Below are 17,648 nucleotides of genomic sequence, written 5' to 3' on the forward strand. Positions count from 1 at the left end.
CAGCCAGTGCAGCATTTCTTGCTCCTCATTTCCAGACAGTGAACACAGCCCATGACATCACCTCTGGCCAGCAGCTAGGCCATAGCAATGTCAAGTGTGTTTTGCTGTGGCCACTCAACCAGAGAGCTGATCTTTTACAGTGCAATTTGCATGTCGAGAAATCTGGATGGCCCCCTTTAGTTTTAGGGGGATTTCAGTATTTGTTCTTGGGCCAAAAATAGGCTGTTTTTATGGGGTTGAACTATGTTTTTGTAGAGCATTACATTTTACCAAAGGAGAAAAGCTGCACACCATGATCCTCAGAGTTTTAGTCTCTGTTGTGTATACTAAGTCTGGCCATGGAGATGAGTCTCAGCCAAGTCTGGAAGTGCCTGATTTGGAACGTTATGGGAATCTAATGTAGGTTATGTGAGGTTTGCCATGCCTGCAGCTCCTGTGCTGCTGAGGTAAGTGTACTGCAGCAGGCTGTGCTAGTGAGAATTTCCTTTGTGCTGCAGGTATCATGCCTGGTGCTTTCATAGTGCTGAAAGACAGGAAGGAGATGACAAAAATGTGAAAAATCGAGGCCAGGTCATTACTGTCAGATGAGGACAGAGTCCTGTAGCCAGTCAAATGTGACAGAATGCACTTGCTGATGCTGCTACCAGGAAGCTTGAGAGAAATGTGACTGAGCGATAGCAGTGCGCATGTGCCTTTGGAGGAAGGAGGCTGTGTGTGTGCTCTTGTGATGCTTTTCTCTGCCCAGCAACATTGTTGCTCCTTTTCCTGGTGTTCTGCTTAAGCAGCTGTTCTGCATTTATGATCCAATCTATTCTTCATACAGGGCTATCTTCACACTGGGCCACCTTCACTGTCACCTGTCACTATCAGAAGGACTGATAAAACCTCAGGTTTGCTTTGAGTAAGCACTATAAATAGGGGAAAAGCACTATAGTTACTGTTCTCTTAAACTAGTGTCAGTCTTATAGGACCAGGCCCTGTCCCCACCTATTTAAAATGGCTCCTATTGCCTCACAAGAGGGAAAGTGCAGCCAAATGGATCTTCATATTGAAAAGTATAGAGAGAATTATGCGCATGATCAGCTTGCTAAGAATTTCATTTGATGTGCAGCTGGAAGTCAGCTGCCAATAGAAAAGGGAGCTCTGCATCCCTACTTGTGTGCTTCGTGTGCATTTAGATGCTACAGGTCACGTTAATTGCAGACTGCAGTTAGAACAGTTTATAGGTAAAATCAACTCAGTACCATCACCATAACCATTTAGTACAGTCATTTCTGAGCACTGCAGTTTCTTACCACAGCCTGCTCCTTCCCTTTAGTGAGAGCTGTGCCTTGGTCTGCCCTGCCCAGTTGTAAATGCAGCTCTTGAGTCTCTGCTTCTTTGCAAATGAGCTGCCTAGGTAATGGGAGGAGAAAGGAGCACTGCAACCTGCCCATCCCCAGCTGGTCATAAAGGCTCCGTGCTCCCTTAGGCTTTCTGAAGTTATTTGCCACATGAATCGTGTGGGTATAAAACTTTGTTGTTTCCTTAAATGCTCTGCCTTTTGCAACAGGTCATTTCCCAGTGGGGAAATCAGGCTGTTGATGTGGTAGGCACTCAGCTTGTCATTTGGCTAAGATCCAGAGCCGATTAATTTGGGCACAACAGTGTGCTAACACAGACAGAATGCTCCCTGACTGGCTCCTGTCGAGGTAACCCCAATCTCCCCACTCTCCCCACCTCTGTCTGTGTGTCTTCCCGGCTCACTGTGAGCACCGGTCCCTGTCCCTCTCTCTGCCTGCGCTGGCACACCCACAGGGAAACAGCATTTGCACCCAGTGCTGCTTGCCCATGTCCTGATCAGTACCAACCCTCCCAAAGCAAACAGTGATTTGCCTGTCTGCACTGACTCAGCTGTGCTGAAGGCAGGAATCAGTAATAAATCCGGTAAAGTCCATAGGTAAAGAACAGCTTTCTATAGCAGATACTGAGGCATTTTAAAGGAACTTGACTCCATCCCAGGAAGTGCACTGAAGTGAGCAATGCTGCATTGGGCAAGAAAGCCTACCCAGGAGCCATTAATCTCTCAACATCTGTAGCCCTGCGGTTGTAAGCACTGGGGGTTGTCTTCCCCTGCCTGCAATTACTAGCTAACAACTGGGAATTCAAAGGAATCTAGGCTATCTTTAGGAAGCAAGTACCTTTGCCTCCTCTCAGGAAGCAAGGTCCTTCATTACAGCCTGTCATGGCAAGGGGCTTGCAGATAAGGAGGAAGGGCAGGAAACCTGCTGGGCTTTGCTTCTTTAGCAACTCTAAATATTTTCCATAGTCTTAGTACTCTGAGTCAGCATTTCTAGAGCCTTGACTTGTTTACAGCAGCAATCAGTGAGATGATATAAGGTAGGTGGGGTGTGGACATATGTTTGTGTCTAAAATGAGAAACCCTTTGCCCAGGCACAAGTGGAGAAGTTACCAACTGTATTTTCCATTTGTGACTAACAGGAAGCAAAGGACTGGAGATCCTAAACAGTAGCTGCAGTGGAGCCATTTCCAGGGTAAGGAGTTTCCTAGTGTGAGTAAGGGAATTGAACTTCACAAAGCTGTAAACATTGTGTTGTCATTGTTCACTTTATATATATATATATATATATATATATAAAAGACTGCAAATATTTAGGATTACCACTGTAGTGGAATAAAGGTAACACTTCCTGTGTGAAATGGTAATGATTCATTTTGCATTGGCCTGGCCAGACAGGCTGTGGGGCAGGAATACCCCCAGAAGTGTACAGGTAACAAATCAATCACTGACGTTTCCATTCAGAGCCCATTCCTACTCTGGAATAAAGAACATCAGCCATGGGATATCTTCTGTCACCACATGCAATCTTTTTCCCTATGCCTGACTGGTCAGCCTGGCTGGATATCATGGTAAAGGGAGATGACATCAAAGCCAAGATATTTTAGATCTGCAACCTCAGTTCTGCAAAGGTGTTTATTTTGAAAATTCTGGTTTCCATAGCGATGTAGTGCTGTTCTCTCTCATCTTTCTCCCATTAACCCAATCTTAGCAGCCATTAGATAAATTATCAGTGAGGCAAAACTTAGCATTTTTTAATCTTAAGTGATTTTATATGTGTTGGTTCCTTAGTGAATCAGAGGCATTTAGTCAAGGATTGACTCATACTTTCCTGAGGCTGACATGAGGTCTATTGCAGTGAAAAGATGAAAATGAAGAGTGAATATTATTAATTGACTTGATGAATGAATTAGTAGGCTACTTTAGAGTGGGGGTCTTATGTCTAGAATTCTGGTTCAGTTATATGTCTTTAGATTTTACTTGTGTTCCACTATAGCTTCATTAGGACATCTGTTTTCGTTTCATACATGTAATAAATAAACTCTTTTGTAAGGGTTGCTGTATACTGCTGTTCCACTGCTTTTATCCACCCCAGAGGTGACTTTTGGACACAGTTCCCCTTCCCATTGTTAACAGAGTCAGTGCTTGTTGCTCATTCCTTCATTCTTCTTTTCAGTATCTACAAAAAAATGCAGTTAAGAAAATAAGGCAAGATCTTTTTCATTGGTATGTTTTGTTTGGTTGGTGGTTGTTGTTGTTGTTTTATTTTGTTTCCTGGTGCATCTGGCCTTTCCTGGTCAAGGAACTACTAGTTTTGCCAGAACAGTTATGCAGGTTGGAATGTAAAAATCCCAGACTTAACCCTGCAGCAATAATGGCATGCAAAAAAAAAAAAAAAAAAAAGATGTGGAGATGATTTATTCTGATGGTGTAGCTTGCCTTTTAAGGAGATGATTTACTGAGTTCTTTTGCCTACATGAACTGTATCTCCACCTGGGGAGCTATGCCAGAATAGCTGTTCCACAAACCCTTTGGTGTGAACAACAGCCTTTGTCCTGGAATTCAGTCCTCATGACTAGGTAAGCAGTGAAGTACAGAAACTGTGTGGGAGAACAAGAGTGGCACTGTGGACTAAATTCCGAGATAAGGAAGTAGGGCTAAATACAGGCAAGTGTTAGCCTTTGACTCCTGCAGCGTCCTCACTTAGTAACAAAAATACCTGAATTGTAGAAAATAGAGCACAGATCCAGTAAGATGAGGATGCATGAACTCCTGTGAAATCTGGATGTTAACAGGCATCTGCTGCACAGTGCCCATTACTTGCCCTGCCAGTTTTCCTCCTCAGCTAGAGCCATCAACTGTCTCCTTTGTATTCAGTCCAGCAGTTCTTCAGAGGAGATGGGTTTTTAAAAGTAAGTTCTTCACCCCTCTTCTATTTGAGCTTCCCAGGCCTTGGATATCTGGCAGAAATAGCCTCTTAAATCCCAAGAGGTAGAAGCTCACTTGTGCTCCAAAGAATAGTAATCCTAACAAAATATCTATTTCAGATGTTAATATTTACTTTTAGCTGAATTGTGCCCATTCATTGAGAAAACTAATAATACTTTGCTCTCCAGAATGTAGCTTACCAGTGAATCATGATATATATTTTATGCAAAACATTAAAAGGTGGTTGCTTATCTATTCATTTACCCTTTTTTTTCCCTTCATGTTCCTGCATTCCTATGTTTTGAGATAAGGTGAACAAAAGTTCTCCAACTGCTATCTCTAAGCTATGTATTCTGCAATACCTTCACTGTGTTCTCTCTGATTCATTCCCTCTGAGGTGAATGGTCCCAGTCTTTTTAAATTTCCTTCAGACAAGGGCTCTTCCCAATCCCTAATCTTGTAGTCAACCATCATTGTCCTGTGCCTCATAATGCAGCAGCAGTCACAGTAATAACTCAAACAATAATCCCTCCAGATCTGGTGTTCTGTCAGTGCTGGGCATTGTTAGGTTGGAGACCATGAGTGCAAACACAAGCAGTGAAGTTCCCATGTGCCAAATGCAGACATACCCAACACACATTTAAAAACTAATAATTAAAAAAATAAAATTCCCGTTTCAAAATAACTTGCTTGGTGAAATGTGACTAGCAGCCTTGTGACTGTTGTGTTGTATAACAAGATAAAAAGTGCTTGGGATTTGTGGATTGAGTTTTTTTTCATTTGTCTTCAGAGGTCAAAGTCTACTGCAAGCAGTGACCGGTACAATTCCCTGTATAAGTTAGGCTGGACTCCCTGTGCCTCGGGTTCTAGCAGGGGAGTTTGTGCAAGAACACCTTTGTAGGTGTTTGTGTGGATTTCTCTGTGGTCCCTGTGATGATCTTAGGAAGCAGGAGGAGATCCAGAATTGTCTGAAAGCCAGAATTCTTTGAAATCCCAGAGAAGTAATGATAAGAGATGTGGCTGAGGCCAACCTTGTATGTGTCCAAGAAGCTGCCTCCAGTTTATACAATTGCACTCTAGTACTAAACAATTTTGCATGCAGATATGGGCAGCGGATGTTACTCATGCCTGTGTGAACACTTCAATGTTTTTACAACAGGGATGATCCTTACATTGAGTCCTGTTAAACAATGGATGTACCCACCAGAAGTCCCACTTTGAAGGATGGTCCACCATCCTTCTTTGGCCACACAAGGGGATTGACTCACAAATATGAGCAAAATAAAATTAGATGGCTTAAGTGGCTGCAACTCCAGCTGTGTCCCTACTGCCCAATTCCCAGAAGGTCATCCCTGCAGCCAGGCTGGCTGTGAAAGGCAACTCCTGAGCTGCTGTAGTGACAGCCCATTCTTCAGGGTGTTATTTGTCTGGCTCCTCTGTGAAACAGTTTAGGAAGCTTAACCAGAATAAAAATGTGCACTTTTCCATCTGAAGAATTGTTTTTTTAGTTTAATTTCTCAAATGGGCTCTGAGAAGCAGCAGTGTTGCTATGAGGGCAGGGCAGAGAGAGATGACCTTCCCTTTTGGGAGCAGCCATTACGTCAGTTTTGCTGCCTCACAAAACTATGCCCTATGGTTATTTTTGGTGCTGGACTGCCTTAATTTTCTGGAGAGTGAATGAAGGATTAACATCGTGTGCTTATGACGTTTGGAAACTAAGCTTTTAGAAAAAAAAAAAATCATAATTCATTATGTGGAAATGCTTAAATTGCTAGGGATGGGAAAGATGAGTGTCCATGATATTCACTTCTGCAATCTAGCTAAGGGTTAAATCCTTTTTTAATTTTTTGGGTTTTGCTGCTTTTTAAGACCTCTAACCTAATGCTTACTATCCAGCTGCCTCTAGAGAGAGAAGACTTTAAAGAGACCAGCTTTGTACCTATAAATAATGTACACAGCAGAGTACAAAAATGGAGTCAAGGAGAAGCTCCTCCTTACCTGAACCTAACTGCAGCAGCTTTGTGAGAATAGCTGTGGTCAGGCTGTGAGCAGCACTCGTACCCTGTCATCCATCTTGACTAAACTGCTTCTGAGAACTAATTCTGGGATTCCAACACTTGAATATCAACTGGTAAATCACAACTGCCTTGTACTGAAACATTAGATGCCAGCAGCCAAATGTGGCAAGGTTTTGAACAGTGTGGTTATAATCCTACTTGGAACTAAAGGTCTGCTGGAGTGCTTTGTTAAATTGGATGTGTTGGAATATGGAGGATTTCGCAAGTCTGAACCCTTGCTATAAATGAAAACACTGTGGCAAAAAAAATGTAAATAAATGCCACACATACTTTGTGTAAGAGCCCTTACCAAAATCTATAAATATGGTAATTTTGGTGTTTACCAATTTTGAGTTTTAAACAGGAGTTTTAAACACGTGAAATATTACAATGCAAGCATTTTATTTTTTTCATGGACTAATTTTATAATTTGACTTTTAACTTACCTTAAAAGAGTTGATGGAAACTAAATGTAGTGTTTTAAAGAGGATTGCCTTTGAAAGGAAATCATTTGTTCTTGAAAAAATAACTACACCTAGCTTCTCAGTTTAACTGCATTTTAATATGAACACAAAACTCATCCCAGGTTAGACTCTCCAGGAAAACTTTCTCATGATTACTGTAGCAGTTGATTCATTCCTTGCTGACTTAATTCTGCAGCTTTAAATGGTAGGTTCTTTGCAAAGCCATCCACTTCAAAGCTTCATAAAACAGAGCTTTGAATAAATTACTGAGTTAGAAATTATACTGGCTGTGCCCAGTTTTGTGCCTGGATGTGGGAATACTTGGCACTGGCTGTGGAATTCCAAGGAAAATTGCCTCTTTGCAGGCTTGCCAAAGAGCAGTAAGAAGGAAAACTGCTGCCGATGAGCAGACATGGAAATATCCAGTTTCCCTTCCCAGAGAACACATCCTGAAGAACTGTTGAATATTAATACACGTTATAACTGGTACAACATTGGGCAAACACTGGGATTAATAGGAACTACTGCTTCTGGAGGGGATGTGTCCCAGTGTGGCCACAGAGCAGCCCTGGCTGCTGGAACTGCTCTTACCTTTAAAATGCATCCCTGCAGATGCAATGTGGAATCAGTGGGAAGTAGGGAAGGCCTACCATGTGTGGACACACGTGTTGAGGGTATGGGATGCCTATGCTTCATGTGCCAGGTGATGAGCCCCAGGCTGTATTATTTGGGTTTTTTTTTTTCTCTCTTTTGCAAGCTTTAGATAATATGATGGTGATAATATGACACTTCTAAGCAGTGACATAGTTGATTTGTCTTTCACAAAGAGCCCACCTTCCTCTGTGTTCGGATTTCTGGTATGTGTGTGTGGAGATGATTTGTATATAATTGTTTGCTTTTTTCAGAGTCTTTTGAAGTTTAAATCTTCAAGCCAGCTCCCTATATTAAAAATAAATTCTTCCAAGCCACCAATAAAATGTCAGCTGTGATTAAAGCCCAACTCTTCATTTTAAGACTTGTCCCTTAAGCACTGTGAGCTCACTCAATGAGTGAGCATTTGAAAGGACCAGGACCATTATTGTTTGGGTAAAGCCCAAAGTTCATCATTGCTTGCTTAAATAGTTTCATCACGTTTTAAATTGCTTTGCATTGTGCTGAAAGAAATGTAAACTGCAGGAATGATTTGGCAGATAACTTGTGATATTTCAGGCACCTAAAATCTTGAAAAAACCCTCTGTATTAATGTTGAAGTTGGTATTTCTGGTAAGGAAAAGCTTTATCTCCTGTCTAGTAAAGAGGAGGGTGAAGTGGGAAGCTGTGTTTGAGGCATAAACTTTCAACTGTGTTCTCTTAAAATAAAGCTTGGGAACTGTAAAATCTCCAGGCAAGGGCTCTTGTGCAGTGCCAAAGTCTGATAGGGCTTTTCTAGACACATGAACTTTATTAATTTTGTTTATTGAAATAGTGAAAAAATAGAACAGAGCATTAAGCTGCAAGGGAAAGCCTTAAGAAGCAAGTCCATACTATTTTGAAGACTGTCTGTGGAGCCCATTTATATTTTTTGTGCACATTAATTGTAATAGTCTTTAATTACATGAACACATTTTATTTTGTCACTTTTCCTCCGTTTGCTGCAGTGCACGCTGTTGGGACTATTTGGAGCAATTAATCACACCAGAGCAGCAAATAACTTGGGGCACGACTCTGCCTTGGTCTCCAGCCTGTGTCAGTCGTGGGTCTCCCCATTCTCTCTGCCCTTTTCCTACATTCCTAATTAACTCCTGCCTCAGTTCCTCACTGATCCATACTAACCCAAAACCCTTTGTCTTAGTGCTGTCTGGAGAATTGGGCCTTGGTGTGGAGGAGGAATCCAGGAGCAGCAGTTGAATGTCTTGCCTGCCTTTGAAGGCTAGTCAGAGCAGAGGTGGGAGTTCAGGTCATTTAGCTGCCACCAACCCCCCTGGAACATGCTCGAGTGCGGATAATCAGAGATTGTAATGAAATCTGTTGCAAATTCTGTCAAGTTTCAAGAATTCTCCTTACACTCTCGGGCTTTCCCATCAACCTTTGATTTTTTAATTATTTTTTTTTGTTAAGCATCAGTTAAATCTGGTGCTTCTCCCGGAGGTGGACAGGTGCATTTGTTGAGCCCACCTTTCCCGGGCCCGGTGGCGGCTGGAGCCCTGGAGCCGGGTGAGCTCCGGCTGCCTCGGGAGCGCTGCAGCTCGGCCCGGCAGCGACTCGGGGCGCTGCTGCTGCTCCGCGCTTTCCGTGGCCGCTGCTGGGAGCCCGGCGGCTCACGGTGTGCACATCCCTGCCCAGATCCCCTCCGCGTGGCCCTGGCTGGGGCTGTTCCAACCCTCTCCGCCGGCCCCGGGGCGCTGTTCATCCGCTTCATGACGGTAAAACGCGGCTTTGCAGCATCCCGGGCCGCCCTCCTCCCGGTGACCCTGCGATGAAATCCCTCCGGGGGTGCACGTCGCTCCCCGCCGGTTATGGAACACTCCAACGGTGAGGGCCGGGGACGGCGGCGGCTCCGCCGTGGCCGCTCATTCTGGCTCTACCACGCTCGCACGGGGAGGGGGCGAAGCGCGCCCACCCCGAAACAGCCCCGTCCCTGGCAGCCTCACCTGCCGCTGGCCCGGGGAGGGGGCGGCCGGGCGGGTCCGCGGCGGCCGGGCCGGCTGTCCCCCGGCCGCGGTGCGGCGGGGCGGGGCGGGGGGCGGGCGCGGCAGCGCCGCTCGCTGATTGCAGGGCGGGTGCTGCCAGTCCACCGCCTCCCCCGCGCCAGCCGCGTCCCCGCGCCGGAGCCGCACGGCCCAGCAGCTAGCACCCAGCCCGGCCCGGCCCCGCCAGCCGCCACCCATGGAGGAGCAACCCCACCACCACCATCACCACCACCACTATTACTACTACGGGCACCACCACCACCACCCGCAGAGCGCCTACCTGCCGCCGCCCGACGGCCGAGCCCAGCCCAAGCCGCCGCTCCGCCACGAGCACAAGCACGGCGGCCCGCAGCACACGGAGGCGCCGAAGCGGAGACCAGGTTGGAGCGGGCACCGGGACGGGGCCTGTGACCTTCGCGGGGCGGCGGTGGGGCACCCCTCTCTTCTTCCTCCTCCTCCTCCTCCGCCGCCGCCTCCCCCGGCCCGGCTCGAAGCTTCTCCGCCGCGCTGGGGCCGCTTCCTGTCCGCCATGTTGGGGCTGCGGGAGCCGCGGGCCCGCCGGCACCGCCGCCCGCCGGCACGTGGGGCCGGGCCGCGTTTGCCCCGCCGGCCGGGTCCCGGGGGCACGGGGGGGCGCGGGGGGCGGCCGAGCGACTGACGAGCGCCAGGATCAATGAGTCACAGCAGCCGGAGGGGCCCGGCCCGGCCCCGCCGGCGGCGGCGGGAGGCGGCGCGGCCCGGCCCGGCCCGGCCCCGGGTGCTCGGCCGCCTCCGCGCCGGAGCCGGGGCTGCGGTCCCCGGGCCGGGCCGTGCCGCCGCTGGCCGGGCGGCAGCGCCGCAGAGGCGGAGGCCGGTTAGCGGCGCCGGGGGAGCCGATCCCGGGCAGGGCCGGAGCCCCCGCCCCGCTCCTGGGGGGCTCCCCGGCTCCAGCAATACCTTTGGGGGGTGCTTGTGCGGGGTCAGAGCGAATGCGTGGCCACCAGCCGGCCGGATTGCCGCGTACATTTTTTTTTTTTGTTTTTTCTTCCCTTGAATTTTCCTTTTACATAATGAGGCAGGAGGTGGGAGGGGGCCTGGCAGCAGTAGAGCGGGGTCGGTAGTGCCCCATGTGCAGCCTGGGCAGGTAGGGAGGGACCTGATCGGGCACACGCTAAAATAAGTTACCGAGCAAAAATAAGTTGAGAAGTCATTTCACTGTTTGCAGCATGCCAAGGGTTTTAATATGTGCCTAGGCTGGCACCTCTCTTTTACCAGCTCTCAAACTGTTTTCCAGATTTTTTCTTCACCTGTTCTCCTTACCATCCTGTTTTTTTTCCTCTCCCCTAAATTTTGGTTGGTGCACCTCCGTGTCCAGGCCAAGGCCAGCTGTGCCAAATGTTGATTTGGAGAAAACTCAGGCAGCTGAGCTGTGAATGCTTGAGAATTGGAACTAGAAACTGCTGACACACTGACTTACTGAAATGGATTTTGTTCTTCATTTTATTCTTTCACTCCTCATCTGCAATGGTCTTATGACCACTCTTATTGTTTTGTTTCATTAACAAGTGGTGTCAGAAGTCTTGAGTCATAAAAGGTCAGCTGTAACACTCTGTTCTTGAGAGGGCTTCCTCTTCACGCTATTCTGAAATACTTCGTTTTAGAGGATCCCACCTTTCTAGTTCTCTCTGGGGTGAAGTATTTATGGTTAATTTTCTTAACAACATATTTGAAAGTTATAGTGGAAGTTGTGGTGATTACAGATACTTGCATGTAGTAAAGTCCTTTTTGATCCCCCTCGGCAAACTCAGTTGTGGAATTTCTGTAAAGATTCCTACAAGGATTCTTGTGTTCCCGACTTGCTCAGAGCTGGAGCTGTTACATCTGCCAGACATCTGAGGCTCCAGGATGTGAGGGTAACAATGATTTTTAGTTACAGCAGTTAATTTCAACAACATCAGGAACAACAAAAATATTCTTTCAAGCTGGAGTTTTGCCCGCTCCAGTTGTTGAGGGACTCCCTCTCTGTGCTGACTCTGTGCCACCGTGGCTGCAGATGGAGCCTTAGGTGGGTCAGTGGTTGTGGGGGATGTGAGGCTTTCCAGCCTGGGGAAGGAGGACGGATGAGTCAGAGGAGCAGCGGGTGCAGGAGGAGGGATCCCTCTGCTCTGTCCACAGCTGGACTGTATTTGTAGAGCAGGGCACCGTGTGCTCTCCCTGTCTCCCACTGGGGCTCCAGGGCTTCTCTTGGGGCTTTAGCCAGAGTCCTCGAAAGCAGCAGGCCTCTGGCCAGAGATATTTAAAAAGGAAAAAGCAAAGAGGAAGTTGGGGTGGTTCAGTGTGGACTGTCCTGGGCTTCCAGCTCTGCTGAGTTACATGCCCCATATTCACTTCAGAACCATATGGCCTAGAAGTGAACTTCATAAGGAAAGGGGAACGCTCAGTCTACATCACAATCTCATGGTTTTATGAATTTGAGCCCTCAGCAGGTACTTCATTTCTTGGGTCCCAGGCTCATCCCAGCTCTCCTGGGGACTCTGAAATGCAGCGGGCAAAAGACCCATTGCTGGTGGCAGCAGAAGGGCGCTTGCAGGGATGCATTTCTTAGTTCTATCACCTTTTCAGTGCTAAAGAGCATGTGTAGGGAGGTGCTGGTCGCTATCTTGAAATGCAGTGAGGAGATGTCACATTTTCTTCCCTCCATCTTCCAACTGGATTTGCACATGTCCTTTTGGAAATACTGCTTTTTTTTTTCCCCCACCCCTTTACTGAGATGGCATTTGGGAGATGGGTGGGAAGGATGACTGCTGGTGTTGGAGGCCCAGGAGCTGATGGAGATGGTAGGAGTTGTCCCTTGTTCACAGTGTGTATTCTGAACCTTCCACAGATCTTGTCACAAAGGCAGTGGATCCTGCTGTCTTGAAGCATCCTGGGAATTAATTTTTTCCTCTCTGTGACCTGGAAATAGTAGCTGATGAAATAGCTCTCCAGCTTGCCAGTGGTCTTCAGTACAGTGTATCTTCCTGACAGTATCTGTATTTTCTTTTGCTTTGTTATGTTATCTGTATGTCACTCAGTTATGTGAGAGTCAGTCATGGCTGGTCCTTCCTGCTTAACCCTTCTTGCTATGGGTTCCAACAAATAAATTTATGCAGCTTGACCTCAGAGACTAGATATTTTCCTATTTTTAAATGTCTGCATGAGGAAACTGGATATGTTTGGGGCTGACTACAGCTTTCTGCAATGACAAGTCTAACATTTCACATCTAATTCTTGCCTTTTGCTGTTTTTGGCTTCCCTCTAGGCTACGGAGAGCTAAATGGTAATGCAGGAGAACGAGAAGTGTCACTAAAGGGCCTGTGCTCTGATGAAGCCACCACCCCAGGATCCAGGGTACCCAATGGCAGCCAGCAGCTTGTAGATGCTAATGTCACCCCAAAGCAGACTGTGAAGGCCAGTGCTTTGGGGAAAGCTGGAATCAAAACCAAGAACTTCATTCAGAAAAATAGCATGGACAAAAAGAATGAGAAGTCCTACGAAAACAAACACAGAGAAAACCAGTCCTCAGACAAGCCAGAGGGAGTGTCTATTCCAAATGGCGTGGTAACCAATAATTCCAGCTACATCACAAATGGCTACGTAGGCAAAGGGGCCGATAATGATGGTAGTGGCTCTGAGAGTGGATATACTACACCTAAAAAGCGGAAAGGCAGGCGCAACAGTGCCAAGGGCTGTGAGAACTTGAATCTAGTACAGGACAAAATAATGCAGCAGGAGGTCAGCACATCAACCTTGAAACAGGAACTTGAGAGTTTCAAACCTGATTATAGTGAACAAAAGGGGAACCGAATTGAAAATACTAAGCCTGTTTGGAAATATGAGGCTGGGGCTGGTGGAGCAGGCCGGGGAAAGCCTGGGCTTGGGGATGTACCACGGAAAAACTCTGATGCCAAACCTGGGATTAGCAGCAAGAAGTTTGATGACCGGCCCAAAGGGAAGCACACATCATCAGCTTCATCTAAAGAGGACTCATGGACCTTATTTAAACCACCCCCAGTTTTTCCAGTGGACAATAGCAGTGCTAAAATTGTTCCCAAAATTAGTTATGCAAGTAAAGTTAAAGAAAACCTCAACAAAGCAGCTCAAACCCCATCCACATCGTCCTCATCATCTTCATCATCTGCCGGGGAAACTCAGGCCCAAACATCAAGTCGACTTTCCCAAGTCCCCATGTCTGCTATGAAATCTGTCACTTCTGCCAGCTTCTCAAATGGGCCAATCCTTGCGGGGACCGATGGAAGTGTGTATTCCCCAGGGACCCAGCCACTGCTGTCCACTGCTGCTAGTACTGTACCATCCACCTCCTCTGAGTCAGTACCCCAGGACATGAGTACAACTTCGACAGCTCTTGAACAAAAGAAATCTGGCCTTTTTATCTACCCTTCAAATATGCAAACTGTGCTCCTGGGGACAGCACAAGTCGATTTTCCTTCGCAGACAAATCAGCAGAACCTGGGGGATATCTTCCAGAATCAGTGGGGTTTGTCTTTCATAAACGAGCCCAGTGCTGGACCTGAAACCGTTGTGGGGAAATCTGCGGATAATCAGTTAATGGAAGTGACATTTCAAGGGGAATATCCTGCCACTTTGGTTTCACAGCGTGCTGAAATCATTCCCTCAGGAACTGAACAACCTGTGTTTCCTAAGGCTTATGAGCTGGATAAACGGACTAGCCCTCAAATTCTTAGTGCTGTTCTTAAGCCTGGGACTGCTGTTGAGGGTGGTGTCTTAGCTTTGGAGTCGCATCACACAGGTGACCTACAAAAGGCAGACACCGGTAGCCAAGGTGCTTTAGTGTTTCTTTCAAAAGACTATGAAGTAGAGAATCCTCTGGCCTCTCCTACGAACAATTTGCTAGCCTCCGCCAAAGAACAGAGGTACCAGAGAGGCCTAGAAAGGAAAGATAGCTGGGGTTCTTTTGACCTGAGGGCTGCTATTCTATATCACACTAAAGGTAATGGCTTAACTTCCTGCCTAAGGGCATTCTCTTCTTTTTTGTTTTCTTTTCTTTTTATAAATGCAATATTTTAACATGGTATGTTCCTTCCAGCAATTCTAATTGTTTTTAAAATTAGCCTTTTTTTTTTTTTTTTTTTTTTTTTTTTTTTGCTTGCATATCTATCATAGTAGTAAGGGTCTGGGGAAGTTACTCAAAGGGTTGTTTAATTAATGTTAAGAGGTATTTGTTTCCCGTTCCCATGGACAAACATGAGTGATGTTGATAGGGATGGTACTTAGCAGGTCCTCAAGCCGCTCGGCATTGGAAGGAGTTAAATGTGTAGGTTCAGCTGCTGTGTTCCAGCTGTACCAGGTGATACTCTGTTACTGTGAAGGCTTCATAGTCTGTACTTACACCTCTGCCACCAGAGTGTTGCAGCTTCTCCCCTGGGCAGATCAGACCATGAAATCGTGGCTTTGAAGGAAGAAAAAATTATTCCTACAGCTGTAGGTGTGATTTATTTTTTTTAAGTGTGCCCCACGCTTTTTCCCTGCCCCTGAGTGTTACCACAACAGCAAGACCAATCTTTTCTTATCAGCTCCTCTGTAAGCTGCAGATTGAATTCACTCCTTGTCTTTGTAGGCCACATCTTTCAGATCATTTTATTGCTTTCATGGAGTCCTTTGTAGTCCAGCTCCCTTTTTTTTCTGAGATTGAAATGACTCAAACATGATACAGACACTTTAAAATGGAAATGAAGAGAGTGAAGCCTGTGGGATGGCTTGCTTTCTGCTTTAGCCTGAGCCCCAGAAGTTCTGAGGACTTGGGGCATTTATTGGCTTTTGGTGCTGGCTCAGTGTCAGCAGGAGCTTGGTTGTGTGTTCCCTTTTGTCACAGAATTGTTTACTCACTCTTGACCAATAAGGGGGCAGTTCCTTTTATTTTTTTTGACCCCCTCCCTTCTCCCTGCATCCTTCTATCCTGAAGGGAAAAAGGCAATCATGCTTTTTTTTTTTTGTTTAGTATTCCACATGCATATAGGTATAATGTCTTTCTTTCTCCCCTCTATAGAGGGTGGGTACTTGGCTTTGGCAAATTTGCTCTTTTCACCCACTACAAAGTTCATGAATTACTACTTCACACACTCTGTATAGCATAAACCCAAATGCCTTCCTGTAGTAATAACAAACCCAGTCATTTAAAAATAATAACTCCAAGTATTTTTTCCAGGTCATCTCCCTCTCAAGACATTAACATTTCAAGCTCTAGTATTCTTGAGAACAGTGTTTGTCAATTGATTTTATCAGGGTCTTCTCCCTTTTGCTCAGTTTATTTTCCAGCATTAAAGCAGGCTTTCTAGTCTCATTTTTTTTTGTCTGCTTGCAGCTTAAATCCCAGCTTCCCATCAGAAAGCATAACATGGGAGAAAATCCTCTGTGATCTTTTTCTTAATTTTACAAGTATTCCCTACACTCTGTTTGCCTGTGTTTTTGTCAGCCTGAACTTGTGGAAAAGCAATTGTGCTGCCAGCAAGGCTCATCAGCTGTCCTGTTCTCACTTGCTGCTAAAGGCAGACCTCAGTGAAACAATAGGAACAACAGGAAAATAAAGAACACTCCCATCCCATGTCCTCTCAAGGAGGTGTTAACTTCAAAGCCTGGCTGCTTTGAGCTCTTCTAAACAGAGGAGTTAATTACATTTGTTGGCAACAATGGCCACTTGAAGCACCCGTTAAAATACAGTTTCTGCTCTTGTGCGTGTGAATGGTCTTTGAGCATCCAGAGCAAACATCCTCATGATGGCCTGGGGATACCTGAACCTGCCCCAGCGCTCTTTTAATTTCCCTTTTCACGCTATGTATGTGCCATCCTAAAGCTGTTACTTAGGGGTAAAAGTTAATGGATGCTTCTAATCGGCATTGTCATTAATGCAGTGTTGGGGTGCTCCAAACAGCTTTGGCTTGTCTTCTATTTAGTGTTCAAAAGCTATTGCTGCTTTACAAAGCAGATCAGTCCAGGTCTTAGTACTTCTGTAATGGTGGTGGGTGTTGCATTTCATCCTTGGGATAGTTGGGTTAAGGAATATTTGGAGGAACGATGCCTCCTGTCCTCTCTTGATGGCGTGGTCCTGGAGCCAGCTGAAATGCCTCAAAAGCGGAGCTGGGAGTGTGCTTGCAGGACAGCAGTGCGGGGGTTAATTCCCACACTGTTCTCTCCGTTTATCTTGGGCTGTTTTCCTGAGGTCCAGCTTCAAGCCAGCCAGTTCCTCTGCAGTAGGAAAAGAACGATTTCACTCAGTTCCTTTTCACAAGCTGCCTTTTCCTCCTTGCTCAGGAGAGCGTGTGGGTTTGCGTGGGTCAGCGTTAGGGCATTCCAGGCAGTCGGATCCTCAGACTGTTTGGTTTTGATTTTGAGAGTGGGGTGAACTTCTCCCTCTCAGATTGATCTGTTTGCTTTTGAGCAAAGTCTCTGTAGTTTGATCTTTGCATCTGCCCTGTCCCTGGGGTTATGAACACAAAGAGAAGCGATCACGGGACGAGGACAGGGGTGAGTGTGGAGCACTGTGGGGTCCTGGTGTGTTCCCTACCCTGGGCTCCCATCTGCAATGTTTTAATGCAAGGATGAAGCTCTGGGAGTTGCAGAGAAGAACGAGCTGTAGTGTGAGTGGTACAGTGCTTTAAATATCACAAATGTGCACTCCTTTTTGCATTGTTTGTGCCTGTAACTGTGACCAGGTTGTGTGGATCCTCATCCTGGACTGTAAATTTCTCTGGGAAAGCCTCCAGCTAACTCAGTAGCTTTGTTCCAGCAAACCAGGCTTCCCTGTGCGTGGCTTGCCCAGCAACTGCACAGAGCATTATAAACTGTAATTGCTTCACAGCTTCCCTGTGGAAAGATGGATAGAGGAGGTGGCACCCAGAGAGAACTGGCTCTGGTACAGTGCTCCTGTAACTCAGCACAGTATCCCTGAGTGCTGGCAAGGCTGTGCTGGGGTGTGAGCCTGGGTGGCTGCAGAGCACAGCGAGCTCCTGGTGCAGGATTCCTGTGTTCCTTTGCTTGTACCCTGAGTGCTTTTTCTCCAGAAGTCAGAGCACTGGGAACATTTAGGCAAGGGTGATGATGCACTCTCTTGTCCTTCTTGGAAGCTTTTCCTGTTGGTTTCCTTGTACCTCTGCTTCATGCCTTGCTTGTTTCTTATTTTTCCCCCCTCTGTTTA

General features: G+C 46.5%; 1 protein-coding gene across 4 annotated transcripts in view; it reads left to right on the top strand.

Moving 5' to 3' along the window:
• NUFIP2 (nuclear FMR1 interacting protein 2) overlaps positions 1 to 17,648 on the top strand; it is a 42,584-nt gene that overhangs the window by 10,152 nt on the left and 14,784 nt on the right. For 3 of the 4 annotated variants that reach the window (XM_058854515.1, XM_058854516.1, XM_058854517.1), the window contains exons 1-2: positions 9,540 to 9,837; positions 12,738 to 14,447. In XM_058854515.1, coding sequence (XP_058710498.1) covers positions 9,654 to 9,837; positions 12,738 to 14,447 — 1,894 coding nt within the window. In that variant the 5' untranslated portion in view covers positions 9,540 to 9,653. Of the gene's footprint in view, positions 1 to 9,539; positions 9,838 to 12,737; positions 14,448 to 17,648 lie in introns of those variants that run through there. The other variant, XM_058854518.1, reaches the window with a different exon arrangement.

This window comes from Poecile atricapillus, chromosome 21 (genome assembly GCF_030490865.1).
Source record: "Poecile atricapillus isolate bPoeAtr1 chromosome 21, bPoeAtr1.hap1, whole genome shotgun sequence".
Classification (NCBI taxonomy): Eukaryota; Metazoa; Chordata; class Aves; order Passeriformes; family Paridae; genus Poecile; species Poecile atricapillus.